General features: G+C 54.0%; 1 protein-coding gene across 11 annotated transcripts; it reads right to left on the reverse strand.

Annotated features, from left to right (window-relative positions):
* Positions 1–5,853: 5,853 nt before the first annotated feature.
* Positions 5,854–16,272, reverse strand: LOC116838217 (phospholipase A2 inhibitor and Ly6/PLAUR domain-containing protein-like). Of its 11 annotated transcripts, none has more exons than XM_032803272.2 (7): positions 15,966–16,272; positions 12,501–12,632; positions 9,393–9,658; positions 8,786–8,902; positions 7,897–8,049; positions 7,378–7,518; positions 5,854–6,215 (listed from the first exon to the last, which is right to left on the reverse strand). In XM_032803272.2, the coding sequence occupies exons 3-7, from the start codon at positions 9,439–9,441 to the stop codon at positions 6,004–6,006; spliced, it is 672 nt and encodes a 223-aa protein (XP_032659163.1). In that variant the 5' UTR covers positions 9,442–9,658; positions 12,501–12,632; positions 15,966–16,272; the 3' UTR covers positions 5,854–6,003. The 11 variants fall into 11 exon arrangements, with proteins under 11 accessions (XP_032659163.1, XP_074927314.1, XP_074927313.1 ...); XM_075071213.1 differs by lacking the exon at positions 15,966–16,272 and adding an exon at positions 15,809–15,826; XM_075071212.1 differs by lacking the exon at positions 15,966–16,272 and adding an exon at positions 14,026–14,805.
* Positions 16,273–17,240: the final 968 nt, after the last annotated feature.

A 17,240-nucleotide genomic window follows, 5' to 3' on the forward strand; every position in this document is an offset into this window, starting at 1 on the left:
GGCGAATTTGCCAACATGCTTCTGGGTCCAAATTGTGACACTGGTGGGTGGGGGCAGGGCTGGCGAGGGGACTAGGAACTTACGGGCTCAACCAAACAAAAGTGCATTACATCAGCGCATGTACCAGAGCCCTGCCGCTCACCAGCCAGTGGGTCAGGGCCCGGCTCCCCGTAGGGTGCATGGGGAGGGGGCGGCCCCTGAGGATGGGATCCATCAGAGCCAGCACGCAGAGCAGACAGCCACCTAAACCAGCCAATAGGAAATGCCGAGGAGAGGGGTGTGGCTTAAGCCCCGCCCCTCACCCCAAGTTAAGCCCCTAAGTCTGGGCTGAATGTAGGCGTCCAGCTCTGCTTGGGATCCAGACCCGGGAACCCCTCTCCGGGAATCCGGGGCCTGTACCGAGTCAGCCCTTCCTTGCTAATGACGGTGCCGGAGGAGGCGCTGCCAGGAGACCCCAGCAGCTGGGGCTCAGCTGGACCCTTAAGGAGACAAGTTCAAATCCCCACTCGGCCCGAATCGGGCTGGGGTCTTCAGCCCAGATCTCTCCCTCCTACAGTCGTGCCTGGCCCCCTGGATCCAGGTGGTTGTCTCAGGAGATTTGGGGCCCCCAGGGTTAGGCAGTAGCTGAGTGGGGAGCTCTAGGATCTAAAGGCTGGATTTAAGTGCTGAAAACTTAGTCTAGCCCTGTGGGACGTTGGGTAAGTCACGTCCCCTCTCCGTGCCAGGGTAGAGAGAGGGAGGCTAATGACACAGAGGTGTCCTTGTGAAGAGGACGTTGATGAGGTGGGAGTGGAAAGGGACTAAATCTCACACTTCTGCTCCTGTGCAGCTGCAGAGTAGACCCAGAGCATTATCATGGGCTGTGTGACATCCAGCCCCTTCCCTATGAACTTTGGGATGGGAAAGACAAGAAGAACGACCTTCACCTGCTGCCGGGGGACACCTGCACACTGTCCTCCATTTCAGGTGCATCGCCCCATCTCCACCTCTTCTCCGCCATCCTCTGCTGCCCCTCGTTAACTTCCAGAGCCTGGTCCTCCCGCCCTGCAGGGGGCGCCCCATGGAATAACGCTGAGTCCCTGGGTGGGTGGAGTTTAGTGGGCGTGGCTCTAGGCTCCCACCAGGTGTGAACCCAGCTGGTCCCACCTGGGGTGGGATCCAAGGTTCCCTGTTGCAAACCCCTCCCCCATCCCTGCTGCCCCAAGCGTCCTGGGAGCCACAGCTCCCCCTGCAGGGGGCACCCAGGGCTGAGCTGTGCAGCCCCCAGCTGCTCCCCCTGTCCCGATGCCTCCTGGGGCTCGTCCCCCGAGCTGACTGCGTTTGCTCCGCTTCGTCCCAGTGCCCCCGGCTGACCCCAAACCCAACGGCCGGCGTTGCCCAGCCTGCTACGCTCCATCCTCTGAACAATGCCGCGAAGAGACCATAAATGGCACTGGAGTCACGACCCGGTGTGTCGAGATCTCCGGGACCCTAAAATCAGGTCACTTCTGTTCATTTATTCTGGGGTTATTTTCCTTCATTGTGCCCCCATTTCCCATAGGGCAGAAGCGAGATACTGTGGGGGGGCTGCTAAGTAAAGGGATCCGCTGCAGATCAGGACACCTTGGGTCAATGTCTTCCCCTCCCTGTGCCTCTGGTTCTCCTCCATCCATTGCCTGTGTATAGTTTAGCCTGTAAACTCTTTGTGGTAGGGCCTGGTTTAATCCTGGGAGCCCCTGTCATGCCAGGCACTGTGCAGAACCGCAATCAGGGATCTTTGCTGCACTGGGCACTAAAAGTCTCATAGGGAGATTTAGCCCAGACCCCAAAGAGCCTGCAGTTTCAATAGGTGTAATGGGGAACTTTCTCCCCATTTTAAAGGTGGGGAAACTGAGGCACAGAGCACTGCGGTGAGTTGTCCAAGGTCACACAGGAAGGCTGTGGCAGGGCTGGGGAACTGACCCCAGTTTTGCAGAGTCCCATCAGGGTACCTTAACGCACTACGAAGCCACCTTCCTTGAGATCCCACTCCTAGACGAAGAGGGGGGTCATACAGGCCTGATCCAATCCGGATGTCATGGGTGGGCTCTACATTGGGCTGCAAGTGACTTGTTCAAAGACATACAGTGAGTCTGTAATGCGTCTGACGAAGTGGGTATTCACCCACGAAAGCTCACGCTCCAAAACGTCTGTTAGTCTATAAGGTGCCACAGGATTCTCTGCTGCTTTTACAGATCCAGACTAACACGGCTACCCCTCTGATACTTGACAGTGAGTCTGTGTCACAGTACAGGAGACGAGGGAGGCCGTTCAGGGTCACACATGCTGGGCGGAGCGGAGCAGAAGGGGAGATGGAGGCGGTGGGGGGCCTGCACGTGGCAGAGCCGAGGAGGGGGCTGGTGGTTGTGTCCTTGTCCTGCTCAAGGAGTCGAGCTGCGCCCCTCACACCGGCCACCTCCTTATCCCCCTCGCCTGCAGGTGGAACTGCCAGTAAGACCATTATCAAGGGCTGTGCTACCGAATCCTTCTGCACCCAGATAGAAGCAGGGTCTGTGACCTTCACAGGGTTCAGTGGAGACCTAACTATGGCCAAATGCACAGCGGCCACCAGCGTGGCCAGCACAGCTCTGGGACCAGCCGGGCTCCTCCTTCCCGCCCTCGCTGGGCTCCTCCTGCTGACCATTCTCTCCTGATTCCCCACCCAGTGCAATGGCCACACCACACTCGGTAACACCCCGGCAGCCTGTGTCTGCCCCAATCTGCATCACTCTCCCCTCCCAGGGGCCCTGGGCTCCTGCCTAGATTCACTTCCCCTTTATATTGTTCTACTTAATTAAACAAACTGGAGACCAAAGACTTTGGAAATTTTTAATTGATTTTGTGGGAGGAATTTTCAACTCTAGTGGGTGAGGCCATCAATTAGTCTTAGAGTGGCCTCTAGTGGTGAAATGAGGCAACGCAGGCCAGGAGCTACAATCCCTGGGGCTGAAGCTGAAGCCTGAAAATTTAGCATTGTGATGCCACTTCCAGCCTGGGGCCCTGAGCAATTGCCCGCACCCCCCTTGCTGCCCCCTAACGCCGGCCCTGGTTTTTAGATGCAGAAAACCAGTTGTTGTGACACAGCTGGGCTGTGGAATTTTTATAGCACGTTGGGGGTGGGGGGCTCAGAATGAAAAAGGTTGAGAACCCCTATCCTATACGACACACCCATTACTACACCCCAGAAGGAGGTTTGCCTTTTTTGCAGCTGCTTCACATTGTTGGCTCCTGTTCAATTTGTGATCTACAGTCACCCCCAGATCCTTGTCAGCGGTATGACCCCCGCAGCCAGCGATGCCCTGTTAGGTAGGGGTGCATCTGATTTTTTTTGCCTTCCTGAGTGTCGGACTTTGCACTTGCCTTGACTGAGTTTCAGCTGGTTGAATGGAGACCAATCTGGCACGGCCGTTTTGAATGCTCATCCTGCCCTCCAAAGTGGAAAACCTTCCTTTCCTCGGAACAAATTACAGTAAAATGGTTCACAAACCCCACCCCCCCAACCCGTTTCTGTTTTTCCAGCCGGCTCCAGCCCCCATCTCTGCCAGTTCAAAATGTAAAAATCAGCAGAGCTTCCTGGGCTCTGAATTATTTGTCCGTTGTCCCAGGTTGTGTGGCAGGGACTGTCTCTTTCTTCTGTGGCTCTACAGTGCCTAGCGCAGCGGGGTTCTTGGCCTTGACTGGGGTGCCTGGGGGCTACCGTAATACACCTAATAAATAGCAATGACAACGTACAGCGCCTGGCACAATGGGATCCTAGCCCCAAGAATAACAATCAGATAGTTGAACTCTCTCCCCTCCAGGAAAGGTTGAGTAGCAGGTGTTTTATCAGAGAGCTGCTGTCACTTTGAGGGGAGCAGCCTTCCTGGGCGCGTCATTTATGGGGGGAACTGAACCTGTGCCCTCTGGGTCCATAAGCCCGGGCCTGAGCTAGAGGGTCTGGTTTGAGAGCAGTAATATAGCACCAGAGCTAGGTGTCCTGGCTCCCAGCCCCCATCGGATGTTGAACTGACGTTCCCCTGGGCTGTGTAACCCCCAGCCTGTGTTGCCTGTTTTCCCCACTGGCGTCTTTCTGAACCTAATCTCAGAGCATGGAGCAGCTTCCATATGAGGCGACACTCGAGCTTAGGGCTGTTCAGCTTGGCAAAGAGACGACTCGGGATGGAGAGGGGGTGATGCTGTGTATAGGAAAAATGACTGTTTGTGTCTCTGCTGCTGCCACGGTTATACAGTTGTAACACGTCTTGTCCAAAGGACGTCTGGGCTGGTGTCACTGGAACTAGTGCGATTTGCTACGTATGATTATTCCATTTACGTGCCTGGCTCAGCCTTGTGGCTGAAGTTGAGGACCCTGCACTCCTCCAGCCCTGAGGAGCCAATGGCCAACCCCTGCAATTCAGGAAACCACGTGAAGCCGTGTGATAGGCTCACGTGACCCTGGACTCCATCAGGGGCCAGTAACTTTCCATGAACAAGGACCGTGGCCTTCGTTTAGGTCAGTACATTTCTGTGCACAGAATATGAAAAGGCACTTGAGAAATCTCCATACTGTCTTTGCGTCCCTACCTCATTTCTCCGGCCTGGCTTTCTACCGCGGAAACTCTTAATACGGGCTGGCAACCCCCAAGCTGTTTGGGTGAGTCCAGAGAGACCTCTGACCACTAGCAGTTTATCCCATCCCTGCTATGATCCTGATCTATGGACACTGAAAATCGAGGAGTCCAGTGGCACCTTAAAGACTAACAGATTTATTTGGGCACAAGCTTTCGTGGGTAGGGGGATTTTTAACCCATGAAAACTTACACCCAAATAAATCTGTTAGTCTTTAAGATACCACTGGCCTCCTGGTTTTTGGTGTGGATACAGGCCCACACAATGACCCCCTGATACTTGTGGGTATATGATCCACTAACCACTTATAACTCTCCCATTATTAAACCTGTAGGTTCTAGTTACTATAAGAATCGGCAGACATGCTTACTGGGTAAGATCTGACTCATATTGAGCTGGCTAAGTGGCTAATGCATTGGGAGCGGAAGGACGCTAATTCTGGTGAAACTGGTTTTCAGGAACAATTCATCATAAAGCCTAAAAACGTATCTGGGTGGTGAGCCAGGGGCTGGCCTGCCTGCGGGGCCTGTGTTTGTGGCTTCTTGTTAACCAGTGTGGTGACACACAAGCCCATCTCTGTTACTGGCTCAGTAAGCTCTAATGATAGAAGCACCAGGCGCGTGGAGCACGTCTGTCCTAAATGTGGTATTCTCAGCCTTGACCTACTGGGGGGAAGCGTCAGGGGGGGTGTGACAGATGGGGAGAAAATCATGCCAGGCCATGGAAAAAGTGACTGAAAAACTGCTATTTCCCCTGTCCCACAACACCAAAACCAGGGGTCACCCAATGAAACGAACAAGCAGCAGGTTTCATACAAACAAGACGCTGTACTTTTCCCCTGCCACACAATTAACCTGTGGAACTCCTTGCCAGGGGATGGGCAAAAGTACAGCAGGGTTCAGAAAAGAGCTAGATACATTCCTGGAGATTAGGGCCATCCATGGCTATTGGCCAAAACGGTCAGAGACACAATGCCACACTCCGGCTGTCCCTACCCCTCCAACTGCCACAAGCTGGGAGGGGAAGACGGGGTGGGTCTCTCCAAAATCACAGGGTTCTGTGCACTGCCCATGAAGTTCTGGGGGTGCCCCTGTCGGACACCGGGCCACCTGCACCACTCACCTGACCCAGTGCGGCCATGCTTCTGTTCTTAATTGGCTTCTTGCTGACCCCACCTGTGAGAATGAAAGTTTCCTCATTGAAATAAAGAGAGAAATAACAAATCCAGACTTTGCTCTCCAGTGTGTTTTATTCAGTGCAACAATATAAAGGGGGATGTGAGTCCACCCGGGAGCCGGGAAGCCCTGCGGGAGAAAGGGGCTAACGCAGGCTGCAGGGTGTACTTCAGTGTGATGTCGCTCTTGCACCAGGTGGGAATCAGGAGAGAAGCTTCAGCAGGAGAAGCCCAGCGAGGGCTGGGAGGATCCCAGCTGGTCCTAGAGCCTCGGCCGCTGCACCGGACTCCACTGTGCATTTGGCCGTGGTTAGACTTTCATTGACCCCTGCAACGGTTCCCGAACCCACTTGTAGCTGGTCGCAGATGGACTGGGAGACGCAGCCCTTCATGACCATCTGCATTGGGTTTCGACCTGCACGGGCGAGAGGGAAGCAGGCGATTGTGGTTAGGAGAGCAGCTCTGCTCCTGGAGCTGGGCTAGGACACAATGGCCTCCCCGTCCTCAGGGCCCCACCAAGCTCCCCCCAGCCTCCATCTCCCTGTCTGCTCTGCTCCCCCCAGCCTATCTAGGCCGGGATTGCCTCCCCCGTCTCCTCTGTGGCAGACACACTGTGTGTCCTTGAGCATGTCCCTTAGCACCCACCAGGAGTATTCATAATGGATCAGGCCTGTATTAGCCCCATCACTCATCTACAAAGCAGTAGCTCAGTGCTGGTGGGAGAACTGGGATTTCTAAGCAGGGTGGCTTTGTAGTGAGTTATGGCACCATGGTGGGACTCCAGAAAACTAGGTTCAATTCCCTGCCACAGCCTTCCTGTGTGACATTGGGCAAGTCATGGCACTGCTCTGTGCCTCAGTTTCCCCATCTTTAAAAATGGGGAAGAACGATCCTTTTGTCTGTTCAGATTGCAGATTCTTTGGCAGCAGGGACTGTTTCTTATGAGCATCTGGCAGAAGAGGGGACTCTCATTTCAGGGGTCAGTCAAGTGCCTGACACAACAGGGCACCCCAGGACTAAGCCAGGCCTGCCATTAAAAGGTTAGAGACTGAACTATAGACACACAATGGAGGGAGGAGAACCAGAGGGCCCAGGGACAGGGAGATACTGGCCCAAGGTCACACCGCAGGCCAGCGCTGGGAACAGAACCCAAGTGTCCTAATCTGCAGCTGACACCTTTACCTAGCGCGGCAGTTCTCAAACATCACTGCACTGCGACTCCCTTCTGACAACAGAAATTACTAACGACCCCCGGGTGAGGGGGACTGAGGCCTGAGCTCGCCCAAGCCCCACTGCCCTGGGGAGGGGGACATGCAGGGGGGCAAAGCTGAAGCCCAAGGGCTTTATCCCTGGCACGGGGGAGAAGGGGCTGTAAAATGAGCCCCGTCACCCAGGGCTGAAGCCCTCCGGTCCCAGCGACCCCATTAAAACAGGGTCGCAACCCACTTTGGGGTCCTGCCCACAGTTTGTGAACCCCTGACCTTGTGGAATCCACACAGCGTCTCGCTTCTGCCCTATGGTGGGGTGGGGAGAGAACCAAAGGAAAAATAACCCCAGAATAAGTGAACTGAAGTTACCAGATGTTATGGTCCCAGTAGCGTCGAGACATCGGGTCTCGGATCCAGTACAATTTATGGGCACTTCTGCACACTGATCAGCATGCAACGCGTAGCAGGCTGGGCAGCGCCGGCCGTTGGGTTTGGGGTCAGCCGGGGGCACTGGGACGAAGCGGAGCAAACGCAGTCAGCTCGGGGGACGAGCCCCAGGAGGCGTCGGGGCAGGGAGAGCAGCTGGGGGCTGCACAGCTCAGCCCTGGGTTCCCCCTGCAGGGGGAGCTGTAGCTCCGGGGACGCCAGGGGCAGCAGGGGCAGGGGAGAGGTTTGCAGCAGGGAGCCCTGGACCCCCCCTGGGTGGGGCCAGCTGGGTTCACACCTGGGGGCAGCCTAGAGCCCCACCCACTAAACTCCACCCAGCCAGGGATTCGGTGTTATTCCATGGGGTGCCCCCTGCAGGGCAGGAGGACCGGGCCCAGGAAGGTAACGTGGGGCAGGAGGTGCAGGGGATGGGGGAGGCGAGGCGGAGATGGAGAGAGGTACCTGCAACTGTGGTTGTTCTGCAGGCATCTCCCACGCAGCAGGCGATGCTCGTCCTTGTCGTCATTCCATACCCAAAATTCATCGAGACGGGGCCGGCTCCACACTGGCTGGACATCACACAGCCCTTGTGAATGCTCTGGGTGTTCACTCCTGCTGCACAGGAGGAGAAGCCAGATTTATTCCCCTTCCACTCCCACCCCATTGACGCCCCTCTTCACAATGACGCCCAGGTGCCATTAGCCTTCCTCTAGCCAGGAGGAAACCAAGGCACAGAGAGGGGACGTGACTCACCCGAGGTCCCGCAGGGCTAGAGAAAGTCATTTCAGCACCTAAATCCAGCATTTAGCTCCCCCAGCTCCCCATGCAGCTGCCATTTAACCCTGGGGACTCCCCCACCCCCAACTGTTCTGCCCATAAAGCCCTTTCATTGCCAAAGTTTCCACCAGTGGGTATGTGCAGGGTCGCCAAAATCCTGACGTCATGCGTCCATTTCGCCCCTGAGCCACGGTGAGATTCCCAAACTAGGCGTTCCCCTGCCAATATCACTTGCAGGGCCTGATCCAGGAGATGCCCTCAGAGGATGCCCACCAGATCGGGCCCTGCATAAAGCCCAGCTGAGGAGGAAATGGGGGCAGAGTGGCCCCCCAGGAGCCCAGTGGGTTGGATGCTCCCTGTGGACATAGGTGATCAGGTTCCAGGGCATGTTTAACTATTTCAAACAATATGGGGCAGCTTCAACAGGGGAAACAGAGACACGCATACACTCCAGAGGCCAGGGAGCCAGGCACAACCATAGGAGGGGAGGGAGCTGGGGGGTGCCTCAGAGGAGGGACTAGTCAGAACCCAGCCTGTTCGCTGACCCGAGTTGGTTAGGGTCCATCTCACATACCCATTGTGGTTACTGTCACAGCGATGGCACAAGAGTCCTGCCCAGCTGGGCAGGGCCGCATGCTGCCCGTGCAGCTGGTTCCTTGGCCTTCGCAAACCTCACACTGCAGACAGGCCCCTGGGGAAGGAGAGAGAACATGATGTGTCTAGATTTGTCCCTTCCCTTGAATTGAACTGAGCCCAGCTGGGATCTGGCCCCACTGATACCAGAGCTATGGCCAACTGACCCCAGGTGGGTTCCTGCCAAAATGCCTTTTATATCGTCTTGAGCTCACATTACTGAAATTCAGATCTGCCTTTCAGAGCAGAGACAATCCCCTGTCAGGAAAGCCCATGGCCTCTGGCCAACTCTGAAACATGCCCAGTCAGGACATTTCAATGATTTAAAGAATAAAAATTTCCTCCGTTTGTTTCACTCGTTGTCATAGGGACTTTGTGACTTCCAGCCCTCTCCTCCTCGGACACAGACGCTCCCAGCTCAGCCCCCGTTATTCTGTGGCTGATGATCAGTTACATTAAATTAACAGTTTCACCCAGTGGGTGGCTCTGAGTTGATGGTACATTGGAGAAGTAAAATACCAGCGCCTGTAGAAACAGACCCCACTCACCCGTAGCCAGGAGAGCAGCGAGGATGCAGGCGGCAAGAGAAGCCTCCATGGTGATGGAGAAGCAGTAGGTCGGTGCTAGGGTCTGTGATGCAGCCAAATCTCCTGCCAGGGGATTTATCACAGATTGATTTTATTTCAGCCAGACAAGGGATGGCGCTTGCACGAGCCGGTTGACAGGGTGGGTGGAATCACAGAGCCATTTGCCACAGTTCTGGAGTAACGGCACCTCTGACCTGCCTTGTGGTTGGTATATTCACAGCACCCACCTGGAGAAGTCAGAGACAAACCTCAAATACTCCTGCTGGAAGGTTGCAGCCTAAGGTGACTGTTTCTGGGAATCTAGAACAATCCTACACAGCAACCACATACAAGAGTGAGACAAAGCAGGCTGCTCCCTAAGATAGTGAGAGAACTCAGCCCACTGTTTTCTAGGCTGGTTTCTTCCAGGCTGCTTCTGGTCCCATGCTTCCCCATGGAGCCCCCAAGACTGGCAGCAGGACAAGGAAACTCCACTCCCTGCCCCCATTCTTAAAGCGACAGCCTTCCATTGCAATCAGGCCTCAATACACAACGTCCAACTCCAGCTCTCAGCCATGCACAACTTTTAACAGCGGAGGGATCCCTTATCCCTCCTCCAGAGCCAAATTCCTTCATGTGCCCCCGTAACAGGGTCAGCGCCCGCCTCTCGTGCATGGCCCCTTTTCTCTGGCTGATAGTGCCTGCAAACACAGTTCTTCCTGGGGGTGGGGCACCCACCTCTCATGACTGGCCCCTTTCTCCATGTTAGGTGTGACCTGCTTTTCTTTTTCAGTCTTACAACAGGGTGGCAGCTGCCTCTTGCAAGTGCTCCCCCGGCTGCTGGCTCTCTCTGCTGGTCTTTGTAGCTCAGTCTCCAGCCGAGCCGCACACGCTGTCCCCCGCTTCTGGGATATACAGTCCTGAGTTCTTATCATGGCCCTGCTATGGGGCTGTAGCTCAGAGGTTTCTTCCCCGCGGCACTGCCTTCTTCAGCCACCCAACTGGGGCCCAGCCAGTACCTGCACCTTTTCAGCAGCCCTCCCTGGGCTCAGTCCGCAACCAGACCTGCAGTGCCCATCTCGGTTCCCTCCTCAGGTCCAGCCAGGTCCTGGGCTCAGTTCCCTGGGCTCAGCCTGCCTGCACTGACCTTTTCATGGTCCTGCTGCTGCTCTATCCAGCCAGCCTCTAGCAGCCTTCCCTGGGCTTGGTTCTGCCTGGTGAGCTACCCATCGCCTGCTGCTCATCTAGCCAGACAGACACCCAGTCCTCCCTCTTTGAGCTCCAGGCACGAACTGAACTTCTCTGAGCTGCTGCTCGTCTTATATAGAGCCCTTCTGGCCCTGGATTGGCTGCTCCATCAGCCCCTCTGATTGGCTGCTCCTCTGCTGCCACTCTAGGCTGCCTGGAGGATTTCTCTCTGCTCTGTTCTCGGGAAGGGTCAGGCAGGGCCACGAGGCCTCCAGCAAGGGACCTCCAGCCCTACCCCACCCTGCCACAGCCCCACTCTCCGGAGATCTGGGCCTGGGGGCCCCCGCAGCATCACCCCAGGTTCCCCAGGGCGAGGGGAAATCTACTGACCCTCCCCACAAGGAGGTGGGGTTTTGCTTCCCACACCACACAGCAGCGGTGCCTCCCCCACTTCCTCAGGGTCATTCATGTTGCCACAGACTATCAGGCAGACTGGGGGGAGACATTCCCTCTCCCTCCTGGTGGCAGCCACCTCTGCCCTCTGCCCCCCACCCCTGTGCACTGCACTTGGGCACTTCCCACCCTTGGAGGGTGTCATGGCATTGCCAGGGCTCTGCAGCTGCCTCAGTTTCCCCCACGTGTCTGGGCACTCAGCTGCCCTCAAGCTTTGTTCTGCCCCAGGCTGCCTGGCAAGGGCGGGGTGTGTGTGTGAGGGGGTCTAAAGGCAGGTGGGCCACAGGAAGGAGTTTACAACCCACAAACCCAGAGGAGCGGGGAGAGTTAGGAGGTAGCAGAAGGCTCCGGGGGAAAGCAGTGAGGAATGGGATGGTGCCGAACTTGGCTGCTGACTACACGGTCCCTGAGCCAGGAGCTGGCTTAGAGAGTGGTCCTGGGTCCCCCTCCCGGCTGCTGATGCTGAGCGCATTGGTCAAGAGGGAATTTGATACCCTGGAAGAGGGGGGGACACCTACAGTGACCCAGCTGGAGGGCTGAGTCGTGAAGAGGAGGCTGCGGTTCCTGAAGAGAAAGACACTGGAGGAGAATGTGACGCCTGGCAGAGCTAGTCCCCAGGATGGCCAGCTGGAGGCACCGCTAGCGGGGACTGAACCTTGTGACGGGGGAACAGAGCAGATCTCCCTGGTCCTGGCTGAAGCAGTCCAAGAACTGACCCGGGAGTAAATTTACCCCGTGCGGCAGCGGGCGACTCTCTCACCCCACCCCACCCCTCAGGCTTAGGCAGCTGTTCGCACTCGCTGGTGCTTTCCCTTTGAGACAACCCCACCACACCCATCAGGTGCCGGAACTGCAAGCCGGCTCTTGCCTTCATTACAATGTGTGTGGTGGAGGAGTGGGGCTGGGAGCCAGGACTCCCACGTTCTACCCCTGCCTCTGGGAGGGGAGTGGTGACTCATGGATAGAGCAGGGGTGGGGCCTGGGAACCAGGACTTCTGGGTTCTATCCCCAGCTCTGGAAAGGGAGTGGGAGCTAGTGGATAGTGTGGGGATGGGAGGCCAGGAGCCAGGACTCCTGGGTTCTCTCCCTGGCTGTGGGAGGAAGTGGGATCTAGTGTGTTAGAGGAGGGCAGGGCTCCAAGCCAGGACTCCTGAGTTCTATTCCTGGCTCCAGCAAGGGAGTGATTTCTAGTGGTTAGAGCAGGGGGCTAGGAGCCAGGACTGCTAGGTTCTCTCCCTGGCTCTGGGAGGGGAGTGGAGTTTAGTGGTTAGAGGTGAGGGGAGCTGGGAGACAAGACTCCTTGATTCTATCCCCAGCTCTGGAAAGGGAGTGGGAGCTAGTGGATAGCATGGGGAGGAGAGGCTGGCAGCCAGGACTCCTGGGTTCTATAACTGGCTACAACAGGGGAGTGATGTCTAGTGGTTTGAGCACCAGCAGGGTATCACTTACCAAAAGCTCCCTGGAGTAAAATGCGAATGGGGTGAAGTCGGTGGCTAGTTCTGCAGAGTGGAAAAGCTGCACCCATATCTCGCTCTGTTCTTTCTCTGTCTCTCTCTTTTTATAGATAGGCTCAGTTACATGCTGTGATGCAATATGAGAACTTCGATTTGCACACTTCTCCCGGGAGAGTCTATAAGATTCTATTCCCCTAACCGGCCCTGCCCACCCATTGGGCGTCTGTGCACACTGAGAAATCCTCCTCCCTTCCTGCTGGAAAATCAAGTTAGAGGGATGAGTGAAACCAACTCCCCTTGGAAGGCTTGGGATGCAACTTAGGATAGCTGGTCACACCAGGGACAGGGTAGCAGGACTTCTGGAAGAAACTCAGATACTACAATGATAGACCTGGTATAAAAACCTATAGAGACTAGAATAACATCTTTTACACACATTGTGCCATCTGGCACACACCTCTCAACTCAACTGTTCGGCTTTGCCTTAGCCAAAGAAAAAGAGATCTACTGGAATAAGAATTACAAAATGCTGTACAGACGATTTACGATCCCAATCTTTTCACAATAGCGTTCAGTTGTCTTGCAAAGTTTCCTGAAATAAATTGAACTGCGTGGAAAAACCAACCAACCAGCCAACGAACCAACCAAAATGCTCATCCAAACACTTTACCAAATGCAATTTAAGCTCATCGTAGGCTCAGTATTTGTAACTTGTGAAGAAAATTTTCCATTACAGGGTAAAACCTCCTCATTTACAACTGGGTGGGTTTTTTTACAATTACAAAAGTAAAAAGTGAAAAGAGCAATCATAGCTTTCTAACTACTCGCAGGGCCGAGATAACAGCATCCTCTGACACTTCAAGCTACTGTGTTCAAAAACCATGTCTGCCAAACCTCCTCTCTTTTCCTGATCTTTTTAGATGGTACCTAAAACTGCATCTTCTCCAGTGTCTTCTGCTAAACATGAGGTTTCTAGTCAAAGGTCTAATGCAATAAAAAATTACACAGAAAGAAGCTTTACAAAAATTATTTATCCTAAACCATCCAATAATAAACTCAAGAACAGATTGCAGTGATTGGTGGAGAGAGGGAGATCGAAAGATACACAAACACATCCCGAAAGCATGCAAAGAGGCAAATGAAAAATGGCTAGAACAAAGAGGCCTTGAAATCAAAGAATATCAGATACAACCACAAAGAGATTAACTGAACCACAAAAAGATCCATGAGACAAATAGAGAAGTTAAGAAAAGGAACAAACTCTATCAAAACTAATGAGTCGGAGGATGCCACAAAGCCAACAACATCCTAGGAAGATGGATGGAATATGTGACAGAATGTTTGATGATCCTGAAAAACTGGAAGATAGAGACATTGAAACTGGAGAAGAAGAAACACCGGCTATTACAATGTGGAAACTAGAAAGAGCACTAAAAAGTATAAAGTGAGGGAAAGTAGCTGGGGAGGAATGGATCATGGTTGAAATGCTACAATCCCTGAAGGACAATTCAGAAACTTACCTGCCAGAACTCCTCAATCAGATATGCACACCAGGAGAACTTCTGGAGGACTCCAAGAGGTATTCCTCTGCCGAAGTTTGATAAGGCTAGAGACTGTGAAGAACATACAACTATAAACCCAAGAAGCCACTCACTCACAGATCTGTGGAAAGTTGTTGGCACATGGACACATCCTGAGACAAGAATTAGCAGAAGCCAGCAGGGTTTCGCCCAGGAGTGGCTATGAGAGAGGCAATTTTTGCCCTGAGGATCTTATGGTAGCGTGGGAAAGAAGTACTTTGTAGAGCATGGGAAGGAATTTCATAAGCTCCAACACAAGATGATACATATTCTTGAAGAATGTAGGATTGACTTCCAAGATCTGTAATTAATAACAAGCTCGTCCTGGGGACAGAAAGCAGCAATCCGAACGAAGTGTGAACTACGTATTGCAGTATCAAAGAGGCGAACCCCATAGTTGCATTGTATCATTACAGCTATTTAGCATATATGTAGAAGTCAGAATGAGGGAACATTTGGAAGACACCAGCCAGGGCATGCAGGTCAATAGCACAGATATCAGCAATGTAAGACACGCCAAGGAACCAATTCATGGCACTGTTTCCTTTTGGGAGCAATGGCAGCAAGAAATAAGGAATGAGGATTAATGATATGATTATATCTATGATGAGGTAACTGGCTCTCTGGACATGGGGAAAGCAATGGGCATGATATATCTTGACTTTAGTGAAGCTTTCAATATGGTGCCTGCATCCGAAATAGTGGGTGTATTCACCCACGAAAGCTCATGCTCCAAAACGTCTGTTAGTCTATAAGGTGCCACAAGACTCTTTGCTGCTTTTACCTGAAGAGGGTTTCCAAATAGAATGAAGCTCGGCAGTTCTCAGAGGTGGCAGAAGACAGAACAAGGAGCAATAATCTCAAGTTGCAGTGGGGGAGGTCTAGGTTGGATATTAGGAAAAACCTTTTCACTAGGAGGGTGGCGAAGCACTGGAATGGGTTCCCCAGGGAGGTGGTGGAATCTCCATCCTTAAAGGTTTTTAAGTCTGGCTTGACAAAGCCCTGGCTGGGATGGTTTAATTGGGGTTGGTCCTGCTTTGAGCAGGGGGTTGCACTAGATACTTCCTGAGGTCTCTTCCAACCCTCATCTTCTATGTTTCTATGATAGGATGACAAAAAGTATGGTAATACGTAAAATGCACATGGAAGGCAACACTTGTGTCTTGGTGCTCAAGTGGTGAAACAAATGAATAGTTTCCCCTATTTAGGGAAGTTAATAACATCTGACTGAAGACATGAGGAAGAAACCAGGAGAAGGACACAGCTTGCAAAAACTGCATCCAACAACTTCCCACAACTTCTGTGTCATTAAAAGGGCAACATCTGCACTAGATTGCACTAGATGTGGTCGGCCCTTCTCTCCAGACATCCTTAGAAAGAACATTGAGAGATGACTCCAGAATTTGAGTTTTGGCATTACAGAAGAAGGATAAAAATTAGCTGGATAACCCAACCTATGACTGACGAGGTGACAAGAAGGATGAATTCTACAACAGCACAATCAGTTGAGACGCTTGATGAGAGAATAACAGCTTTCTGGGTACATGTCGCTCGCTGATCCCTGAGTGACTCCATTCAAAGACACCCATGGTCCAGCCGGCCGGGAGGCAAACCAGGAAGAGGTGGAAGGAGAGCCAGGTAGGTCAGAACCACCACTGGATGAGCTGGTCTCCAAAGCAGAGGGGAAGTTTTACCCCCATCCCAACGGTGGAAGAGATTGTACCATGCTGGCAGGCAGCTGAGTTGGCTTTATCCCTGCCTCCGAGTGGACCTGTGTCCGTTCTACCTCCCCCCACTCCAAAGCTTCCTCAAACAACGCTCAGCAACCCCCCCCTCCAGCCCTAATCAGAAAACTCCAAGTCAGGTTCACACCTACATACGTTTTAGCTTGCAATTCACCCCTCCGTGGGTCAGGAGCTGATCTCCTGCCACACTCTGTCCTGTCCCTGGTTCCCTGCTAAGGGTGTGGCAGAGATCTGACCTCCCAGGTCACAGACAAAGACATCCAAGAACATTCATTGGAGCCAGGGAGAGTCACATCTCCAGTGCGGGAGCAGGGGGCTTTGAAATTCCAGCCCGTTCCAACAGTAACCGTGGCTGAATTTTGACTTGCTGCTCAGTTGGGAAAGGGGGAACTGCATCAGCAAAGCCCCTGATCTCGCTGCTCTGCAGCAGCGCTGGCTGGAGGGGCCCCAGGTTCATTTGGAGACTCCAGCGTTGGTGTTCTCGGAACTGCTGGCGTCTGTCCAGCCGTTTCCAGGAAAGGGGTTTCCCCGCCCCACCCCTGCCATCTGTCAGCAGTTGTTACCTGATGCCCCACACCCTGCATTTTGCAGATAAGGAAGTGGCGGTGAGGGCTTGTTCCTGAGCAGAGACTGCGAGGGCAGTGGGCATTGTACTGTCCCCCTGGGATCCCTCGTCACAGCCATTGACCCACATTCCTCACTCCACTGCAGGGAGAGAACCCAGCAGCCACAACTCCCCTTTGGAAGTGTAGACGCAGCCCACCACCCACTCCACTCCACTTTCAAACCGCTGCACCTGCAGTGCTGTTGAGGAAATGGAAGTGGGAGCTGGCTCATACCCTTGGCTGGGCCTTAATGTGGTCGGATGCAGCAGCTGGGCTGTGGGCATTGTGCTGTGGGGAGGGGAAGGGGTGACAGCCATCAGACCCCCAGATCTTTCTGTACGGAAACTAGGAGTTCTGACTCCCAATGCCCCCTCCCCTAACCCAATACACCCCACTGCCCTCCCAGAGCCAGGGATAGAACCCAGGAGTCCTGGCTCCCACTCCCACTCCCTCCTCCCCATACCCAATACACCCCACTGCCCTCCCAGAGCTGGGGATAGAACCCAGGAGTCCTGGCTCCCAACCCCCCTCCCCTAACCCAATACACCCCACTGCCCTCCCAGAGCCAGGGATGGAACCCAGGAGTCCTGGCTCCCAGTGCCTGTTGGAGGCCAAACTGACATTCTCCTGGGCTGTGTAACCCTCAGCCTGTGATGCCTGATTTCCCGCTGGGGTCCTTCTGAGTCTAATCTTCGGGCACGGAACGGCTCCCATATGAGGCGAGACTAAACAGATTAGTGCCGTTCAGCTTGGCGAAGAGACAAGCCAGGGGGGTGTAGTGGTGTGGTGGTCGTCCCTCCCCCTC

Source organism: Chelonoidis abingdonii, chromosome 11 (genome assembly GCF_003597395.2).
Source record: "Chelonoidis abingdonii isolate Lonesome George chromosome 11, CheloAbing_2.0, whole genome shotgun sequence".
Taxonomy (NCBI): domain Eukaryota; kingdom Metazoa; phylum Chordata; order Testudines; family Testudinidae; genus Chelonoidis; species Chelonoidis abingdonii.